This window comes from Heptranchias perlo, chromosome 7 (genome assembly GCF_035084215.1).
Source record: "Heptranchias perlo isolate sHepPer1 chromosome 7, sHepPer1.hap1, whole genome shotgun sequence".
Taxonomy (NCBI): Eukaryota; Metazoa; Chordata; class Chondrichthyes; order Hexanchiformes; family Hexanchidae; genus Heptranchias; species Heptranchias perlo.
In genome coordinates, this window is record NC_090331.1 from 67,382,330 (window position 1) to 67,398,562 (window position 16,233).

At 38.8% G+C, this 16,233-nt stretch overlaps 1 protein-coding gene across 6 annotated transcripts in view; it reads right to left on the reverse strand.

Moving 5' to 3' along the window:
* The window catches only part of hecw2b (HECT, C2 and WW domain containing E3 ubiquitin protein ligase 2b), a 293,802-nt gene that overhangs the window by 110,190 nt on the left and 167,379 nt on the right, over window positions 1-16,233 (reverse strand). For all 6 annotated transcript variants that reach the window (XR_010963450.1, XM_067987771.1, XM_067987768.1 and 3 more), the window contains exons 5-8: window positions 12,186-12,261; window positions 9,827-9,996; window positions 9,559-9,701; window positions 1,458-1,558 (exon numbers count right to left, since the gene is read on the reverse strand). Coding sequence is in view for 5 of the 6 variants with exons in the window: in XM_067987771.1 (XP_067843872.1) it covers window positions 1,458-1,558; window positions 9,559-9,701; window positions 9,827-9,996; window positions 12,186-12,261 (490 nt within the window). In the remaining variant the exon portion in view is untranslated. The remainder of the gene's footprint in view (window positions 1-1,457; window positions 1,559-9,558; window positions 9,702-9,826; window positions 9,997-12,185; window positions 12,262-16,233) is intronic.

Sequence of the window (16,233 nt, forward strand, 5' to 3'; positions counted from 1 at the left end):
GTAATGGATCACACATCTCTTTGGCTTCATTTTGTGAGGTACTCTATATTTTAATTTTTTTAATAGAAATTCATTGGTTGGCAGCATTATAAGTTTAAAATGTTCCCATTACATTCTGAAGTTTTACTGCAACAGGAGACACATATCTTGACTATATTCATGTCCCTCCTTTTATAACAGCCCACATAAATTTAGCATGGAACCCAGCCACTCTTGCATTGAAGGAATCATCCCTGATCTCCAGTTGATAATAACTTCCATTCCTGTCACCGTTACCCCAGATAACAACCAAATCTGAAGGAATTTGTTCTAGTTTATTCGACGGGTGAAAGTTTGTACTAGCCTATCTGCCACAGCATTTGGATCCTGGTACTGTGATGATAACTGTGCCTAGTGCCACATGACTGGGAATATTACATTATGAGGTGTAAAGTAGGAGATCGATTAAATGACCCATCACAACAGCAAGCTGAATACCACATGGCAATTCTAAAAGATATTGTAAGGGGGCTAGGTCAACAGAGATTCCAGTGACAAATTTAACCTACCTGATAGTCCAGTAGACCTGAATCTGTAGACAGATCCAGAAAATGTGCAAAAGGTTACTGATCCCTCCGCTGCTCCTCCAACACATAGTAGAAACAGACAGCAACAAGAGTGTGTGACGTACTCTTTGTATTATTGAGTTGGTCTTAACAAATATGGCTACCAAATGCTATGGCCAAAGAAGCCGAGCACATGACCTCCCATTTCTTTCATCCCTTTAACATTCCAGGAGATCCTTAGCTGTGAATTATTAATCAAATTAAAATTACCCAGCAAACATCTACCCAACTGACTCTAGACCATCTTTTGTATAAGGAAAAAGGCATATACTGTCATTTTCTACATATATGCATCACTTTGTATTCAGCAAATAGTCTTGTTACCCAGGTGAAAATTGGACCTTTGCGAGAAGAAAATTTTGATTGTGTCAAAAAATTACATCGAAAATTACAGCATAAATAATTTTCCTTACATCAGATACGAATAAAAGGTAAAATGACAATCAAATTAGGCAAATATTTACTGGGAAACTTCGATGATGTGTAACAATTCACATCTACAAATCTTCAGGGGGAATATTAAGGGGATACAAGCAGTGGGAAGTCGATTTCCCAAAGCGTTTTCAAAGCTTGTAACCCATGCTTATTGAGTGACTGGATGCATTATTTTTCAATATTTGTACATGTATTTCCAGAGAACACAACAAATACAAAGGAACAGTATCAGCATTTGGCAAAGAACTCAAGGTGCAATATATAGAATCCTATAATCCATGAGGTGTCAGGTTAGTCCAGGCTGTAGGTACAGCAATAGCAATGTAATATTAACAGGAACTTCAGCAGGCTAAGCAGGACCAGAGGGAAGTTTGGAACAAAAATAATTATGAATGATTATTCCGATGTTTCCTTTACCTTCTTGAATAGATGATGTGAGCTCCACTCTGAACTGGAGCTGGCCACTGACATGGTCAGTAAGAAGTCTTCTGCACAGGTTGTAGTTTACAATCTGGTCACTGCAACAAGGAATGGTGCAATGAGACTCACTTTTAAAAGATGAAATACTATGGAAACATTACAGATCTAATTTCCAGTAATTTATAACTATTATTTACTTAATGTCAGGGAAACTGCTAGCTTGTTTGTTTCCTTATTCTAATGCTTCCAAATAGACAAAATGCTAACCTGAGATAATTTTCTTGAAGGGATTATATTACCGATCATTGAAGCTGGATACATTACATTGTCAGTCATTGTTTAAACAGTGATGGATATTCAGATGCTTCATCTTTTCTTCCTCATTCCCACCCTATTAATAGTGGTGAGAATTTTTTTTCTTGAGAATCCAGCTTTCAATGCCAAACTTTACACATATGCAAAATGAAGGAATTCTAATCTTGTAACCTGTACAAAAGTCTCCCAATACTGACTGACTGGGAACATGGATGTATTATTTCTCATCCCATACACATATACATATATATATAAAAATACACACACACACACACACACACACACACACACACACAATGTAGATATCTCATTCCTAGAATTAACTCCAAAAAATGTACTTCCTTTGCCAGTTTGACTCTAGCTACTGTACACACCATGACTAGAAAAATGTTCACGACCAAATATTATTGTGTTACTGTTGCCCATTTATTGATATTACCAAACCATTATTTTCTGAAGGAATACCTTTTCAAAAACATGAAACAATGGGAATAAATAATACATTTTATCTTGGAGAGAATACAAGGTCCCTATCCTTTCTAAGTTTTCGGAGCCACTGTGTAAACCAACTGTTATTTCATTTCTGCCAAAGTATAAAACACAGGAGGAGGCAGTAGAGAAATTGGATAGAACAAAAATGGATAAAGAGGAAGTACTTAAAGGTTGGCACTACTCAAAGTAAAAAAAAAGTCACCTGGTCCGGTTGGGATGCCTCCTAGGTTGCTGAGGGAAGTACGGGTGAAAATTGCGGAGGTTCTGGCCACAATCTTCCAATCCTCCTTAGATATGGGAGTGGTGCCAGAGGACTGGAGGATTGCAAATGTTACACCCCTGTTCAAAAAAGGGGAGAGGGATAAACCTGGCAACGACAGGCGCGTCAGCCTAACATCGGTGATGGTGAAACTATTAGAGACAATAATCCGGGACAAAGTTAACTGGCACTTGGAAAAATACGGGTTAAGAAATGAAAGCCAGAACGGATTTGTTAAAGGCAAATTATGTTTGACTAACTTGATTGAGTTCTTTGATGAAGTAACAGAGAGGATTGATGAGGGTACTGCAGTTGATATTGTGTATATGGACTTTCAAAAGGCATCTGATAAAGTACCACATAATAGACTTGTTAGAAAAATTGAAGCCCATGAGATTGAAGAGGCAGTGGCAGCATGGATACGAAATTGGCTAAGACACAGAATGCAGAGAGTAGTAGTGAACGGTTGTTTTTCAGACTGGAGGGAAGTGTGCAGTGATGTCCCCAAGTGTTGGGACTACTGCTTTTATTGATTATATTATATATATATATATATATATATATTAATTATATGACTTGGGTATACCGGGTATAATTTCAAAGTTTGCAGATGACACAAAACTCAAATGTAATAAACGGTGAGGAAGATACTAACAGGCTTTAGGAGGACACAGACAGACTAGTGAAATGGAGGACACATAACAGGTGAAATTTATCTGAGAGGTGTGAAGTGATTAATTTTGGTAGGAAGAATGAGGAGGGGCAATATAAACGAAATGGTACAATTTTAAAGGGAGTATGGGAACAGAGACACCTCAGGGTGTATGTATACAAATCTTTGAAGGTGACAGAACCAGTTGAGAAGGTTGTTAAAAAGGCATATGGGATCCTTGGCTTTATAAATAGAGGCATAGTGTACAAAAGCAAGGAAGTTATGGTAAAGCAGGTTCAATAACAACTTTCAAAAGGGAACTGGATAAATACTTGAAGGGGAAAATTTGCAAGGCTACGGGGAAAGAGGAGTGGGATTAATTGGATAGCTCTTTCAAAGAGCTGGCCCAAGCATGATGGGTCGAATGGCCTCCTTCTGTGCTATATCATTCTATGATTCTAAGAGGTCCCAGCAGTGAATTGCTCCCAACTTCCATACCTCAAATATTTGCTTCTATTGTACTTAAACATATATTATCCTTTCCTCCTATTATACTTTGACAGGAATGAAATAGAAGTTAGTTTTATATATTAGCTGGGAAATCAGTGAATATGTGGTGAACTCGTAATCATTATTATAAAATATTCTCTATTTCCATTTTCAAACTGGTATTCTGGGAATGCTCCAGTAAATAATGAAAAAAAAATCACACTGCTCAATGTTCAATAGTACTGAAATCAGATATATTTGTGTTTAACAATGCTATGTCAATGATGCCTGTCCACAAAAATAAAAAAGTGGTCCGCAAGGTCCTAAACAGATATTCACAAGTTGGCAAGCTACACTCCAGTTTAGCCTGTCAGGTCTTAACTTCACTTAAACTATAGCAATTGCCAATTCACAATGAAGTCTTGCAGCCACCGCTGTGGAACACATTAGCTTTATTTGCTTTCACTTGTCTCTTCCCTACTGCTGTTTTGGGAACAGGAGATTAACCACTGAGGTTACCGTGACTGACAGAAGAGTTTATGGTCTTCATAACATGTCAGGAAGTCATAGGGCAGGAATTAAAATAGTAGCATAAAATGGCAGCAATTCAAACAGCAGGAAAGCAATATCTGCTGTGTACTGTCTCATCGCAATGCTTTGAAAATAGAACCACAATGGAATGCAACAGCTATTCAAACTGCAAATCACTGGGTCACAAGAATCTCCTACAAATAATAAAACGGAGAGGAAACTAAACAGGTAGGCCTAAATACAATATACTTGCCCTTGATTTCCAGATAACTCATTTGCTGTTTCGTGAAAAAGGTATTCAAATACATGCAAATAACGTGCCTATTGTTACAGAAGGGGAATTTGCAAGCCAAATTAAATGGATAATAAATGGTCAAGTCCCGAAAAAGTTCAGGATTCTCACCTGTGCTTGGGAGTTGGGGTAAGAGGCATTTTTTAGTACACAGATAAATAAGTAGCTCTACTTGAATAAAGTGAAGTGACTGCTTTAGCAGTCGACCACAAGAGCAAGTCATCAGTGACCACAGGTGGGGACCATTATAATCAGGTACAGGGTCACCAAGAAAAGGTGACCTATGCTAAGGGAAACCAAACAATACAGATATTGGATGGAGCAAGATAGCAAAATGTAATAGAAAGCTAAGAAAACTTGTGAAAACTGCTCCAGAGATTATCAGATGAACAAATGCTTGGCCCTGCCCCATAGTGCAAGAACGTAACCAGGTTACAGAAGAAGCAATTAGAAAACCACAGAAAATAGCTGGGACAAAGACACAGACTGAAAGGCACAGGGGAGTTTGTAGTTTATAAGTGACTGTCTGCTCAGGAAGGTAGATAGCCATATGTGTTGTAAGCAAAATACCAATAAGATAGAGTGAGTCGTCTATCTGGATCTAGAGCAGTGCACATTAAGAAAAGGTTAGAAGGGAAGAAACCAAGTGGTGGTAGCCCATGAAAGGGTAAATAACATAGGGAAAAATTATATAAGGGCCTTAGAATTCAAGTCAAAATGCAGATGAGGCTGCAAAATAATGTTTTAGGGTATAATTTCCTCAATAAAGGAGGGGAGTTCACTAAGAAAAATAATAATGCTGGCAATCTGGTAGTAGAAAACTATGATGTAGGAGGAATATAAAAAATGACTGACACCAGAAAACAGTAATGAATATAATATACAGCGGTATAGATTGTTCAGAAAAGACAGTAGTCAGGAAGAGAGGTGGTGGGTAGCCCTATATGTCATATACACTTGGGAAGTTAGAGAAGTTGATCTTGTGAGAAATGAAAAATTGCACAATAAGCAATTCTGGTGGAATTCTTCAAGTGAAAAAGATAAAGCAAATACCAGGAGTGTGCTACAGGTCAGCATAAGAAGGAAGACCATTTGCACTATTAAGAGATGAGAAGGGTATGGGAGAACAAGATTACTTTAATGGGGAACTTTAATCCATGGATTTGAAGTTGGGAATACCCAAGTGGTCTGGAATCCGCGTTGGTAAGTGTAATGCATGACCCTTTCGTGAGCCAGTGCCTCGGTTAAGACGTGCACAATCTTGGTAATGAAAATGACTAAGATAACATATAGCAGATGGAAGTTATGACACATTTTGGACATGCTGCCCGGAGATTGATCAAGTTTGACATGACCTGGGATTCGGAAACACTGGGAACCGGCTACATAATTTAAAAAAGAATAACTTCAAGTAAATGAGAGAAGAGCTCAAGCACATTGTTTGGAGGAGGGTGCAGTATGCAAGAAAAATACATACTTGGAATTAACAAGCATAGACTAACAACAGATATGACTCTAATTTGTTAATCCATTTAATCAGAAGCAAAGTAAAGAAGGAAAATAACCTCTATAAATCCTGCAAAAAGCTGAAAGGGTCCACTGGAATGATTACAAGAACACGTTAAAAGGGTGGGAGAATAGTCAAAGACGGCCCTGGAAAAAAGCATTGCTGCAGACACAGTGTAATGGTAAGAATTCTTTTCAATACTTTAACAGAAAGATGAAAGTCAGAGGAGAAATTTACAACCTAAAAAATGTAAACGAGCCTGAAAACGAAGATGAAAACAGGATGAATTTAAAACAGAAATAGACAGTTTCCTAGAAGTAAAGGGAATTAGGGGTTACAGGGAGCGGGCAGGAAATTGGACATGATTTTAGATTTGAGGTTAGGACCAGATCAGCCATGATCTTATTGAATGGCGGAGCAGGCTCGAGGGGCCGATTGGCCTACTCCTGCTCCTATTTCTTATGTTCTTATGTTCTTATGATTATAAATGGACTAGTTTTGATCGCAAAAGAGGATCACAGAGAGGAATTTTTCAGATCTTTTTCCCCTAATTGGCCTGGGTTTTTATCTTTTTTTTTGCCTCTCCCAGGAGATTACATGGCTCCAGGTGGGGTTGGGAGTGTATGTATTGTGATGCATGGGGCATCACAACTGTATGAGACAAGCTGGATGGACGACTCGGTCTTTTCCTGGACGTTATTTTTTATATTTCATATAGTTAATATATGTTGAATAATTACTTCCTCCGAGTGTTCACTGGAGAAAACATGAGCCACACACCCTTGCCAAATGGTGTTACTACAAGCAGAATTAATGATTTCAACATAAACCAGATGGAAATCAAAAGGGCTCAAAACAAATAAATCGCAAAACAATGAGTGAGATTTATCCCCGAGTACCAAGTGATAAGGGATGAGATTTATGAGGCATTGATGGAGTACCCCTAGATTGGAAACAGGCTAACATGGTCTCCATTTCCCGAAAGGATGACAAAACAAACTCAGGCAAATACGGAACCATTAGACTTACATCAATACAGAATAAAATAATGTAATTAAACAAGAACAAGCCTGAGGATTATCTGCATAATAATAACCTAGTAATCAGCAGCCAACATGGATTCAGAAGGGGACGATCGTGCCTGACCAACCTCCTTGCCGCCTTTGTGGAGGTGACATCCTAAGTGGCGTAATTTGACTTTCAACATGCATTTGACAAAGTTCCACATGAAAGCTTAAAGCAGCAGGGATTCAGGATAAAACCTGGGAATGGATAAGAAATTCACCGAGGGGTAGGAAAAGTTACATCAGGGTGGGGAGGGGACGGAGTGTTCAGTGGAGTCATTTAGGGGCTGGTATTGTGACCTCTACTGTTTCCAATTTACATTCACAACTTAGATTCAGAAACTCAATGCATATTGGTCAAATTTGCAGACAATGGCCAACTAGGAGGGGCAGTTGAATCTCAAGCAGCAGCTCAGGAACTTCATAATGTGCTAAACAAATGCTTTAAGTGGGCAAGCAAATTAAATTTCATAAAAACAAGTGTACTGTACAGAAGAAAATGAGGTGACAGAAGTACTCTGTGAATAATGCTGAAATAGCCAAGGATGATGTTCAAAGGGATATAGGAGTTTTAGTAGATTTGACACTTGATAAATTTATTCATTGTGGAGCAGCAATCAACAAAGCAAATTGTAAGCTAAACAGTACATATATAGCCCAAACAGTACAGTACTGCACTATATGTTTTGAGCATGACTTCCTCCAACTTGTACAGTACAAGTTGGAGGAAGTCATGCTCAAAACATATAGTGCAGTAGTCAGAAGACACCTTGACTACAGTGTCTAGTTCCGTTCATTGAGACACAAGGGAGACATTCAAGTTCAGAGAAGACGAGGAGACTGATTCCTAACGTCAAAGAACTGATATATGAGGAAATGCTTCAGCTTTTCAGTCTTGGAAAAGAGATAGTAAACAGTATAGAGAAAGGTAGATGAAGCACACTACTGTTCAGTGTCAGTGACAACGGGGCAAGTGAACACAGGTTCAAACTAGTAAAAGGCATATTTCAGAAGGTTCTTCTTTAAACAAAAAACAATCAACATAGGAAATGGGATTCCAGGTATGGTACTGGAGGCAAAAACCTTGGAATCAACATTTAACAAACATGGCCACCTTCATCTGTATAAATCTTAGTGATCTTGTGGTAAGTAGGAACTTTTGCTATCAGCAATAGGATTTTGAAACCAATCAGGTAGGGTGAAAGTGGCCTGAGTACACATCCTATGCTTGCCTTACCTTTAATTTGTGGACATGAATCCCAAATTGAATGAACAAAGTTAAGTGAAGAGCAGCAACAAACTACAAATGATCAGAATCGGCAGTAGTGTGTTGCAATCTTATCTGACTCATGTTTCAAACAAGTGCTGCTCCCTACTGGAAGCACAGGCTCAGTGGATTTACCCTTATATGTTGTCTTACAGCATTCAGAGAACACAAAAAGTGTAGTGCAACAAATTGCCACTGGGATGTGCAATTGTTCCAATGAAATAGCTCATGCTGTTAACATGTGATTTCTCACAAATGTATACCCAATTGCTTTGCTGAAATACACCATCCCATTCTCTAGTTAAATAGTTATGGACTCTCCATTTCATCAACATTTTTAAAAAAAATTTTAGTATCTAAATTATAGTCCTTCCGAATCAGGCTGACAATTCCAAATACCCACGGTTAGGGTGCACCTTTTCATGGAGTGCACTTTTTCCAAAAAACCTCTTAAACTCTGCTAAGTAATATAAGGCAAGAACACAAGGGGCAGGGCAGTGGGGGGTTAGGAGACTCATGGCTTCACTCATTACAGAAGGATAGGGGTACAGTAGCATAGTGTTATTTTACTAGAGTAGTAATCTCAAGGCCTGAACTAATAATTCAGAGAATGTGAGTTCAAATCCTGCCACGGCAGTTTGAGAATTTGTATCCAGATCTAAAAAGATCTGGAAATCAAAAGTTGATATCAGTAAAAGTGACTATGAAGCAGCAGTGAAAAAAGACCAAACTCTTCAAGTCTCTCCTCACCCCTTGTCCCAGGTAACAACCTAGTGAATTTACACTGCATATTTTACATTACTTTTATATCCTTCCTATGATGGAGTTCCCAAAACCTCAGTCTGTCCCGATTATCTCTAGTTTAGGGAACCAAGTCTTCGGACAAACAAGAATGAGGAAGAAAGAAACAAGGCCAACAGAAAGGAAACCTATAAAGAACGAAAATACACAGATTGTCGTCAAAAGTAAATGAACAAAATGATTATGTATGATTTAAAACTTCCAAATGTATCCTGTTCATTTCCTGGATGACTGACAAGGAAGCACAGCAACACACCCACACCAACAATAAATCACAGATTTAGCATTTGTAATTAACAAGCAACAGGTGATGTCATTGCTACATTATCACACATAAATAAAGCATTTTCAAACAGACTATTGAAAAAGAGATAATGAGGGAAACATTAGAACTGACAATAAAGCTCTGTGATATTCAATAACATTTACCCAATCGCATGTCTCTCCAACAGACGCTGCACTGGTATGGTTAGTTTACCCAGGAAGCGCTTTATAATAGGACGACTCTTGGCAAACTTGTCTTTAACATCAATTTCAAGTACATCTGTGAGAAGGGCCACAAAAGAGTATTTCTGTAAAATAATAAAATACGTATCACGTTAATCCTGTCTAACATTCCCTGTAACACTTTGTTTTTTCACTCCCTATTTCCTTCAGGAAGTATCTGCTCTGTGGCTATGATAGCAGCATGTCTTACCTCTCCTTGCCAAATAGGATTTGTTGTGTTCGCCACTATTGTCGACCTCTTCTCTTGTCCATGATGAGCAAAAGTAGGGAAAGTGCTCTTCTTCCCAGGCTGAATGGACAACTTTAAATATGGATCCGGATTGAAAAACATTCCCTTCTTGAGCCCCAAAGCTCTGATGTCTGTTTGGAAGAAGAGGATGAGTCGGTTACGGATTATAGTAACAATGTTAGACCCTGCAATGGTCACAAGTGCCCTGGATCTGTCTGACAATATTAGACCCCGTAGTGGGTACCAGTCTCCGGGGAGGGAGTAATGGAGTGCAGTAGTGGCAGTGTTTTATCAGACTATCTCCTTTGTATCATTTATAAACCTATACTATGTGTAATGTTCGAAATAATTTTATTCAAATTCCAATTGTTCCTCTGGACATTTACATACTGTGTTTGGGTGTGCAGGATACAGTTGAGTTATCTTCGGCTCATTTAAATAAACAAACACTCCATTGCTGGGATGTATTTTCCATTTTTCTCTCAGATGATGCTTTCTAGACATTAGAAAGATATACGTATTATTCCAGCACCGTTACCATGGTTTCTTGTTCAGTTCATGCTCCCACGGTGAAGCCTCATTGGTCGGGAGCACAGATCACAAAACCGGACATGAAGGCCTGGGCGCCTGATTCGGGGTGCCCCAAATTTAGTGATTAAAAATGTTAATTTTTTTTTTTTGAGGCCACACTGCTGTGAAGCAGGCGCCTCATTATATGTGCAAAAACCATGCAAAATGCATACAAATTTGTCCCACACAGAATCTCGCAATGTGAGTGAATCCCATTCTCTCAGTATTGCTTTTCCATATAAAATGGGCAAATAACTTGATAGCCTGGCCTTTAGGATATGACTTCGTAAAGCTGAGTACCACTTTTCAGTGCTGACTTGGAAGGCTCCTTTTTCTTCACTCTACAACTAGTTTCATCAGAATTATCATCAGTGCATTACATTTTGTTGCCGTTAGGCCTGCTACTTTGCGTTGCAAGAATTTTATTTCCAACTCTTTTTCCTACAACAGTCTTGGTTCCAGCTGTTATTGCACTTGCAGCAACCAAAATGGACAGGATGGGAGTTCCCTTCATAGATCTAAAAGGTGAAAGCAGAAAGAACTTGCATTTATATAGCACCTTTCATGACCTCAGGGTGTCCCAAAACACTTTACAACCAATTTAGTACTTTTGAAGCATAGTCACTGTTGCAACGCAGGGAAACACGGCAGCTAATTAGCCCACAGCAAGGCCCCAGAAACAGTAATGAGATAATGACCAGATACTCTGTTGTGGTGATGTTGGTTGAGGGATAAATATTGGCCAGGACACCAGAAAGAAATCCGCTGCTCTTCTTCCAATAGTGCCAGTGGATCTATTATGTCTAACAGATTTGGAGAAGGAAGATCAGTTAGCAAGGTAACAGGAAAGACAGGCACAGTTATACTTTGGGCATTATGTATGCATCCATCCATCCCTTACTCCAGGACCTGCATTTACAGAACCATAAAGTCCTACCTTGATATTACACAGGAAACCTGCCTTCACTGCCACTTCACAAGAGAGGCTGTTACAATGCGATCTCCTTGAGACCAACTTGTAGACAACTTCTAACGCAGGGACGTCTGCTTCACCAGCTATCAAACAGGGGGCAGGGGCAGCCCTGCTCTGCTACATGCCCACAGACTGTTCTTTATTCCTCCACACTGGGTTCTGTGTCCTTTCGTGCTCCACTGTAACTTCTTCCCCCAACACCCTTCCCCCATACAGCCTTTGCAAATGCTGACAATACATCCAAAGCATCTTTCAATTTCTAAAAAGGCGCCAACATTTGTTAGTCTCGTATGCAGCTATTTCTCTATAATTCTGAGCATCAGCCTTTTAAGGGCACCCTCCCCAGAAGATGGCAGTGCCTCATTCTCATGCATCATTATGTTCCCTGCACAAAGCACCAGTGGCATACAGTATTTATTTATATGATATTCAAGAGCTAGACTTCCAATATGCAGCAAACCCAGCTCCAAATCTTCAGAGAGTCCAGATTCCTGCTGTTGTGATGCACACAGGTGTCCTCACAAGGCAGTCCAAGCAACCTTTTAAGCCAGGGTTGCAAAATTGACTTCTGTCAATGACAGAATGGTGACTTAAGTTAACCTTCTACTGATTTCAAGTTCAGCTCACAAATTCTCGGCGTATAAACACAATAATAAAATGATGTTCAAAGAGTCACTTGAAAAATGAATTGAAAATGTTTAAATAACAAGTTAATAACACCCAAATGATCTTAACTTTCATATGGTGTGTGTTCCTTGGAATGGAGATGCATCTTACCCGATAATGTGAAACTGACAAGTTTTCGACTGTTCTGATCATCTAATCCACCTTCCCCCATTTCGTCTGCTCCAGCCTGTAAAACAAAAACTAACATTATCTCTTGGTTGATATCAAAAAGAGCTGTTAATATATCCACTAACTGTCACTTGGTGTACGTTAGAGATTTTTCAGTACATGAGCTGTCTACATTCTTGCACTGGAAAACATACATTCAATTGGCAACAATTTTACTAGCATAAACCCATGTAATGTTTCAATCAAACTCAACCTGCAATGTGTCTTTCAAATTTATTGCTATTTTCTCTCTTTTTCTTAAGATTTACTCAGGCCATGTACTAATTCCTGGCAAATAAAGTGAGCATGTGTCTGACTTCCAGGCCTCTGCAAATTCAGTTCCAAGCACAAGAAGATTATTAGGAATGGCCCATCAATTGGCAAGGTGCTTTTCTCCTCATTCCTATGGGAAAAGTGTTTGTGAACCGCTGCCTGACGTCTTGAGACAAGCAATGATAAGCTATATATCGGGTTGCTAACCATTCACCGGACAAATCAACAACAACTTGCATTTATACTTGTAAACAATTTTACAACACCGAGTTATAGTCCAACGATTTTATTTTTAATCCCACAAGCTTTTGGGATTAAAAATAAAATCGTTGGACTATAACTCGGTGTTGTAAAATTGTTTACAATTGTTAACCCCAGTCCATCACCGGCATCTCCACATCATGCATTTATACAGCACCTTTAACATACTTAAACACCTCAAGTTACTTCACTGGAGCGTTATCAAACAAAATTTGATTCAAATTCAGAGACTGAGCTCTGAGAAAATCCAGTGGATGGTATTACACAGGATATTCATTGCCTCATCAGAATTCTGAACACCTATCTCCAGTTTATGCTTTATTTATCTGAAGGCCAATGTAGCTTAGTAGTTTCTTTATAACAACCTGTCAAAACTATAACAGTGCTCACTTTAGCTATATCCTGATTTAAACCTTCCACAAGTTTCTACACTTGTGGTACTCAAAGTAGGAAGTTTTACTTTATTCAGCAGGATAAGGAGTTTAAAACTAACTTACTTATCAACATTAGGTAAAAGCGAAGAGTTCTGTCCAGATTGTGAGAGAAATTCTGCCGGTTAAAGTGAGCAACATTTTTAAAAATAAAACACAGCAATGGTGTTCAGGAATTTCTGACTTGCTGCATTTTGAATATACATGGATCAGTTGTATAAAGTCCCTTTCAAAGAGTTTTTAAAAATGCAGTTCTTATAAAGATGCATTTACACAAAGACTCCACTTTTACAGCTCGTCGAGTGGCCGGAATTCTCCACTTCTGTGCCCATAATTTTCTACCCATTAAAGTAAATGGGTGGAAAAATTTTGGGCTTGCAAGCAGAGATGGGCCTACATTATGTTTTTCACTTTGAGAAATAAATGTTCTCTAATCCCGAAGTAATCTCCCAACAACTATGCCATTCTTCTTAGTCAAAGTTTTGCAGTCAGTAGATATTTTAATGGTTGTCGTCAATGCCTCTCCTCCATCTGTCCACCCATAAGTGTCAACTTAGACTGAGATTCATATTTGACTAACTGATTTGACAGCTCACTGCTGCAATACTGTTGCTACTCATCAGCTGTTTGTGTCACCACCATTAATGGTACAATCGCAACACCACCACAATGGTTATTCCAAACAGTACCAATAATCCCAATATCTTTAAAAGACCATTAAAGATAACACACAATTGACCAAAACAACTAACTGTTTGCAGGCCAATAATTCATTCATCAGAGTGTGCCTCCACTCTGAAAGCTGTTTTCAGAGTGGAGGCACACAAATTTACTCTAAAGGCTCCTAATGGTTAACTAAAAAGTTAAACTGCGGCGGTAACATTTTAATTTGGAACACTGTTGGTAAACTATTTCTAAAATCAACTCTTTAAAGCCCAGTTTTTGAATTTGTTGTGCTGGACCTGTAAAACTGTGCCTTGTGAATAAAAATGTATTGTTATAAATACACATTGCTACTGGAACGCACCTAGACTGCTCAAATAGCAACATGGAGAAACTTCACGCAAATGTCAGTAATTTATTAAAGTAGAACTTCTGACTGATGAAATTCACGTACAAACTCTTAACTCACTCATATTGCATTATTGTGTGCATTGTTTTATACAGGCTTTAACCCAGAATTTCTACTCAATGGCATTCAAACCCCACATATTTCATAGAAGACCACTTGCTTTATTTCATGTAATTCACCCTGTGCAGCCAATGCCAAGACTTTTCAACACTTGTCCTATTTCCAAGAGACCTGAACTCCAACCCTCCAAGTTTCTGATTGGTGCACCCTAAACACTCAGCTATTAAAAGAAAACAAACAGTTGATATTATCCCAGCAGTGGTTAATCTTACACAGCAAAAAAATTAACATGCTTCAACAGCATTAAAAATCAAAAAGGTATCCAATACCAAAGAAAATTAAAAATCTTACAAAACCAGAAGATTTTGGTAGAAAACTAAAGATATAGTTCTGTGGAATGAAGTGGGCCAGATGGAGCATGTTTCAGTGGGGGAGCATTTGGGGAACAGTGATCATAATATCATTAGGTTTAGAATAGTTATAAAAAAGGACAAGGCACAATCAAATGTGAAAATTCTTAATTGGAGGAACGCAAATTTCAGTGAGTTCAAAAGGGATCTTGCCCTGGTGGATTGGAATCAAAATTGGTAGGCAAAACAGTAACTGAACAATGGGAGGCCTTCAAGGAGGAGTTGGTTCGGGTACAGAATAGACACATCCCTACAAGGGGGAAAGAAAGGGCATCCAAAGCTAGAGCTCTCTGGATGACCAAAGATGTAGAGATTAAAATGAAGGTGAGGCTTTTGATGAATGTAAGGTTAATGATACAGTAGAGAACCAGGCTGAAGATAGAACGCACAGAGGAGATCTTAAAAAAAAGGGAATAAGAGGGACAAAGAGTATGAGAATAAATTAGCAGCTAACATAAAAGGGAAGCCAAAAGTCTTTTATAAATATATAAATAGTAAAAGGGTAGTCAAAGGGAGGTTGGGACTGATAAGGGACATAAAACGAAATCTTCTTATGGAGGCAGAGGGCATGGCTGAGGCACTAAATGAATACTTCATATCCATCTTCACTAGAGAAGAGGATGTTGCCATTGTAGCAGTAAAGGAGGAGGCAACAGCGATATTGGATAGGATAAAAATAAAGAGGTACTCAAAAGATTGGCAATACTCAAAGTAGAAAAGAAACCCGGTTCAGATGGAATGCATCCTAGGCTACTGAGGGAAGGAAGGATGGAAATTGCAAAGGCTCTGGCCACAATCTTCCAATCCTCCATAGATATGGGGATGGTGCTGGAGGGACTGGAGGATTGCAAATGTTACACCCCTGTTCAAAAAAAAAAGAGAAGGATAAACCCAGTAATTACAAGCCAGGTTCAAGAAGGCGGCTCACCACCACCTTCTCAAGGGCAATTTAGGGATGGGCGATAAATTCTGGCCTTGCCAGCGACGCCCACATCCCATGAACGAATAAAAAAAGTCAGCCTAACGTCGGTGGTGGGGAAACTTTTAGAGACAATAATCCGGGACAAAATTAATTGGCACTTGGAAAAGTATGGGCTCATAAATGAAAGTTAGCACGGATTTGTTAAAGGAAAATCGTGTTTGACTAACTTGATTGAGTTCTTTGATAAAGTAACAGAGAGGGTTGATGAAGGTAGTGCGGTTGATGTTATGATTATGGACTTTCAAAAGCCCAGGCAATTAAAGGGACAGTGGCAGCGTGGATACAAAATTGGCCAGGGGACAGAAAGCAGAGAGAAGTGGTGAACGGTTGTTTTTCAGACTGGAGGAAAATATACTGTGGTGTTTCCCAGGGGTCAGTATTAGGACCATTGGTCTTTTTGATATATATTAATAACCTGAACTTGGGTATAATTTCAAAGTTCGCAAATGACATGAAACTCGGAAATGTAGTAAACAACGTGTAGGATAGTAACAGACTTCAG